Source organism: Pinus tabuliformis, chromosome Q (genome assembly GCF_031772625.1).
Source record: "Pinus tabuliformis cultivar Carrire ecotype Pingquan chromosome Q, CPIR1, whole genome shotgun sequence".
Taxonomy (NCBI): domain Eukaryota; kingdom Viridiplantae; phylum Streptophyta; class Pinopsida; order Pinales; family Pinaceae; genus Pinus; species Pinus tabuliformis.
In genome coordinates, this window is record NC_142296.1 from 418,080,168 (window position 1) to 418,085,831 (window position 5,664).

At 40.9% G+C, this 5,664-nt stretch overlaps 1 protein-coding gene across 1 annotated transcript; it reads left to right on the forward strand.

Moving 5' to 3' along the window:
• Window positions 1–2,325: 2,325 nt before the first annotated feature.
• Window positions 2,326–5,419, forward strand: LOC149219983 (uncharacterized). Its single transcript, XM_089384591.1, has 3 exons — window positions 2,326–2,714; window positions 3,784–3,872; window positions 5,172–5,419. Exons 1-3 carry the CDS (start codon window positions 2,537–2,539, stop codon window positions 5,295–5,297), a joined length of 393 nt encoding a protein of 130 aa, XP_089240717.1. The 5' UTR covers window positions 2,326–2,536; the 3' UTR covers window positions 5,298–5,419.
• Window positions 5,420–5,664: the final 245 nt, after the last annotated feature.

The window sequence follows — 5,664 nt, forward strand, 5'->3', positions numbered from 1 at the left end:
CATCTTTCCTTTGGATCTCTCTGGTTCGCTTTTAGATTTAGGCAGAGAGACTTCTTTCGGGGTTTCTGTCTCCTGGGTAATTATGGTTTCGGATCCAAGGATCTCAAATCTGTTCCCTTGACTCTCCATGGGCAGCTGCTGAGCAGGGCCCATTTGGGGGGCTCTGGTATTAGCATTTGCGGTCTTCCTGAAGGAAGTTTTGGATCTCTTTACCTGATTCCATCCTTCCTCCTTCCCTTTTTCTTCAACCCCTTTGGACGGGCAATCTCTAGCGAAATGACTGTAGACTTGACACTTCCGGCATTTGAACGACAGTTGTTCATAGTCCAGTTTCTGAACATGCATCCACGGACCCACCCTTATTTTGATGGCTTCTGGTAGACCGACCTCCAGATCCACCTCCACACAAATTCTGGCGCAGTCATACTGGTCCCTGTTGTTGGCCCTGTCTATGAATTTCCCAAGGGTGTTTCCGATGTGTTTCAGGGAATCCCAGTTCCAGCAATGGACCGGGAGATTGGGGAGTCTTACCCATACTAGGACCGCTGAAGGTACATCCACCGCCGGGTCAAAATCTGGCATCCATTTGTTCAGGTACAGCCCTTGGGGCCCCATGAAGTAGGGGCCATTTCTGAAAATAAGATCCTTGTCCTCTTTTTCTGAGAATTCAAATAGGAAGTATCCTCTTCCGAGGAAGTAAGATGTTACCTTGCTCTTGATCAACAGAGCCCAGTTTCTGGAGACCCAGTTCTCTGTTGATTTCGGTGAGGGCCAGAGACCTGTAAACTGACCCACCAGAGCGCGATCCGCCAGAGAAAGAGCTACTTGGATCGGACCTTCAGGAGGAAGAGCGATCTCTGGGATGTCTTCAAGCCTTTTCACGAACTTGGCGGCTTCCACAACTTTCTTCTTGGGGAGTGAGGCCAACAAGGATCTGAAGGCCTTAGCAGCAGAGGATGGAGAAGGGGAGGAAGGTCCCAGGGGGGGATCCGACTCCTCCATGGAGATCCAACTCAAACCCTAGGCGACCGCAGCTGGAAGCTAGGGTTTTCGGCGGGCAATCCCTGGCCAACCGCAGTCAGAAGATAGGCCCCTCGGCGGACCCACTCGCAGAAGCCGAAGGATGCAGGAGCGGACGAGGCCGCAGGATTCAGATCCGCAGGGTGCGGATCTCGCGGAGCAGGGCCGAGCGAACGCGCAACAGCTCAGACCAAAAAAGTTATTTCCTCACTCCATAGTAACTACCACTATCTTAACGTGTTAAATACTTTTTTAAAATTAAGTATTTAATTTTTTTTGCAACCCAAAAGAATTGGTAATTGGGTTAGTCTTGTACTTATGGGTAGATTCTTGTACCTACCACTATATCACGGAGCATACAACTTGTCCTTCTATTCATAAACCCCAAAGAATTGAACATTAAATTTATTAGTTTACACAATTTCACTTCACTTCCATCCCCTATTAAACTCTCCTTCCAACTTAATTATTTCAGGGTTGAAAACATATTATTATATTTTTAATATTAATGAAAATAATATTATTTTATTTTTTAATATTAATAAAAATCATAAGCTTGATTATAAAAGTGTCCTCTTCAGATGTCGATCGTGCTTTGAGACGGGGCATCTAGCCAAAAATTGCCCAAAAGCCTCTGAGAAAAATTTTGCTAGAAAAAACCACCACAGATCTACATGGTGGGAAGGAGCACAAAAAGAACACTACACTGTCATCAAAGAAGAATATTCTAGAGAAAACTCTGAGTCACAAGAAATCAAGGAAGAAGGAAACAACTCTCAAAGCAAGCAAGGAGAAAGCCCGCCCCAACAAATCAACAGTTATGAGGATTTGAATACCGTAGAAAATAAATCTTCATTTAACAGCAAAGCAGATCTCCTAAACCAAACTTCTCCGACTATAGATCGGGAAGCTAAGACACCAATGTCCCAAGAACCAGAAGAGATGAAGGAGATGCAAGAGAAGACCGTAGAGAAAAGAAAGAAAGCTACAACACCAATCTCGCCAAGAAAGACGAGGAGCCAGACAAGTAAAAATTAAGAAAATTGTAGGTCCGATAGACCAATTTGGTCTCAGTGGACGTTAACCACCACCACCACCACCACCACCACCACCACCACCACCATCATCATCATCATCATCATCATCATCAAAGACATGTTACATTATGTATTAAACTTTTATTAGTATACATTAATATATTCAACTTTTAAATAAATTAACATGCAAACCCATATCCCAGAAGAGATTTTATTGAACTTTTAAGATGAATTGATCTAAAAAGGAAATCCCAATGGAGCACCTAAATATATCGACTTAGCACGGAGTATTTGTGATTAGTTTCCAAATCTGATATCTCAGCCTAACCTCCCCACGAAAAATCTGATATCTCAGCCTAACCTCCCCACGAAAAATGCATCAAAGCTGAAAACTTACGGTACACTTGATTAAATCCTGTGAGTAGATCATTCTTTTCTTGGCCAGAGAACAGGCCAATATTCAATTAATTGAATCCGGCATGCCTCCTCGGACAAAGTCCAACAAGAAATCGTTGGGAGGAGGACAAGGCGATGGTTCTACGGATTCTTCCAAATCCAAGTGCAGCGGCTTCCCAGGATGCATTCGGCTCGTGCCTCCTTCCTCTGTGGCCATTAGCGTTCATGCCAAACCTGGATCCAAAGTTTCAGCCATAACAGGTAGGTTATCCCTGTCCTTTTTTTTCTGCATCAATTTCTATCGTCACTGGCTTCACTATGAGATGCAATTCCTTTTATTTTGTTTTTTTTCCCTCCAAGTAGACTGTATTCCTGGCAAACCCTATAATTCTCAGAGCATAAAGTAATAGCCATTACAATAACATTCTTATTAACAATTCAACATGTCACTTGGGACTCTCTGACTTGCACCTCTCTATCTTAATTATGTTATCATTATTATACAGGAAGCAACATGTCTATGAAAGATTGTACGTTTATGAAAATCCTCCTGGAAATAAGCCAAATTCACTATCTTAATTATGTTGTAATTATTTGTTTTTGCTTACATGAAATGGGTATGCATATCTATGAAAGATTGTACTATTAGTAGAATCCTACTTGGAAATAAGCCCAATCAAACAAAGGCTTACCTTCCCCAAATGAATATTTTTGTCTCATATCGATTTTGCCCATCAGTCTAGCACGAGCAGCAGGTGCTAGGGTATCTGATAAATCATATTACCAACTTCAGAGAGAATTCTTACCCATCTCCCTGAAAAACAAACACTCCCACTGCTCCTCAGTAGCCACAACATTAAGCGAAGCCAGATGTCTATATAAACCATATATAGATGGATATGTAATTAACTGGGTTTAAACTTTAACCATAACCACATGTGATTCTCCTCATCTGCGTTCAAATATAATTTTTGATATGCTTCACTTTTCGTGAAATAATTGTTATTGAAATTATTACTGAGGTTGTGAGCCTTTCAAAATATCTGCCTCGTTTACAGGCAGGAGAGTGAGGTGAATAATTACTTCTAGACCAAAGATATATATGTATGTTGCTGTTGAGATTGTTGGTCCAGACGTTCCTGTGAAATGCTTATTCTGGTATGCTTTCTGCAGGAGAGTGCGGAAGAGTGAGGTGATTAATTACTTGTAAAGAAAAGACATATATGTTTGAGATTGTTTATCCAGATGTTCCTGTGAAATGCTTATTCTAGTATGCTTTCTGTCTAGAGTCTAGACTTCTTAAGATTTGTATTGATGCTTGGAAGAGCAGATGTAAGCGAGGAGGCTGTTGGAGTGCAAATAGATGCACCTGCGAGAGATGGTGAAGCTAATGCAGCACTGATTGAGTTCATTAGTTCGGTAAGATATTTCTATCCATGAGTTCTTTGCAAGAATTTTAATTCTGAATTGGATTCATGAATTTAGGGTAAGTTGGCAGTGGTAAAGCTTCCTAGGCAAATTAGGCCCCATTCTCGTAGTAGGGCAGTGTTGGCAGGCACCCGGGGTTAGGCTTAGTGTTCAAGTAATTACATCATGGGGATTGATATAGCAATGATTAATTGGTAAATGGCACACCCAAACAACTGAACAATGTTTGAGGATATAGTACTTGTTCATTGTAGGGGGCTCCTTGATTGTAATTCACCATTGATTTATTTGTTTGTATTTGGAAGTGCTTTAAGTAACATGCCCTGAGAGGCCGCATTGCAAAGATCATACTTTCTTTGGTTTGGTGATGAGGGATATTTATTACACCAAAATAGGCCAGGATCTGCACTGGGCCTCATCCTTCTGAATCTTATGCCATGCAAGAGCGGTGGATCACTGAAAAAGTTGAAATCTGTTGGTTGGCTTAACTCTCCATTGACCTCACCTATAAACCAACTCCACGTTATTAGTAATTCGCCCTTTAGCAAAAGTCGAAACCAAATATTCTCTTCCAAAATACGGCCAAGATTATGTAACGAGTTTTGAATTTGGAACTCGTACATGTTTTGTCCTTATTTTTGTGGGCCGAAATATATTGAAGGGAAGAATAGTTGAAGTGCTCCAATGATCAGTAAAATTGTCCCTGAAGGGGATTAGGTACTGACCCTGTAGGGGATTAGGTGTTGACAAAATTTGATCCTAGGACAAAATGTTAAAGACCACTCCAACAAAGCCAATCATAAACTTGGATAAGGCTATGGAATTTTTCTAACAATTATTAATTAGGATTTTTTTCAAATCACGATTCCCAACCAGTTATAACTTTCTTCTCTTCAGGCGAAGAATGGCTTATTACGATCAATGGTCATAAGACTTATAACTTTGTGTGGAGTTGTCACACATACAATATGAGTCCCATGCTTACTTCGGTGTCCTCCTGCCATAACTAGTCTATTAACAAGCTATTGGAATGAAAAGCTGATGGTAGTGTGTACCTTGCTGAAGACCCCGGTTTAGTCTTTTGGTTAAGGACTCTTATCCACGTGTAATAGGTTTTGAGTTCTTGACGAGATATTTATAGGATATTGGGGTCTCAATAAGTAGGTAGCTTGGCATCTTGTTGTTTTCTCTTGCCCTATTTTGTGCACACGATGCTTGTAGATTGTACTCATTTTTTTATCATGTATTGAATCTTGATGCATTTGTAAACATGCCTGATTCTTTGAACAGGTTCTGGGAGTGAAGAAAAGACAAGTGTCATTAGGTTCTGGATCAAAATCAAGGGAGAAGATCGTGCTCGTGGAAGACTCCTCTCTACAATCTGTGTATGATGCTCTGAAGAAAGCTTGCAATTAAGGATGTCTTTGCTCGTGAGCTTTTTGCCGTAACCATGTAGAAGACTTCCCATTATTCATGATAAGGTTTGTTGTAATATTAGATGCACATTTTTATCGCAAGTGGGATATATGCAATGTGCATTCCTGAACAACAGCGACGGACGATGAATGAGGCTTCCTAAGCAGCTTGTGTGGAGCTTCAAGCCACGGCTAGAAGAAGAGTGCCTATTAAACATGGAGTTATGCTTGACATCTGAAAATCGAAGTCAACAAATCTTATAGAACAGTGCTGGTAGAGTTGATTTCTGAAAAAACATAAACAATATCTCTGGAGTTGAGATGGGCAAAGACATTAGCTTTTTGTTGATTGCCCATAAAATAAATCT

Bases quoted from the DNA above. Each gene is read 5' to 3' on its own strand.
- LOC149219983 (XM_089384591.1), top strand. From the start codon at position 2,537: ATGCCTCCTCGGACAAAGTCCAACAAGAAATCGTTGGGAGGAGGACAA. The intron at 2,715-3,783 runs GTAGGTTATCCC...TTGGAAGAGCAG, and splicing joins CAAAGTTTCAGCCATAACAG to ATGTAAGCGAGGAGGCTGTT. The intron at 3,873-5,171 runs GTAAGATATTTC...TTCTTTGAACAG, and splicing joins TGATTGAGTTCATTAGTTCG to GTTCTGGGAGTGAAGAAAAG.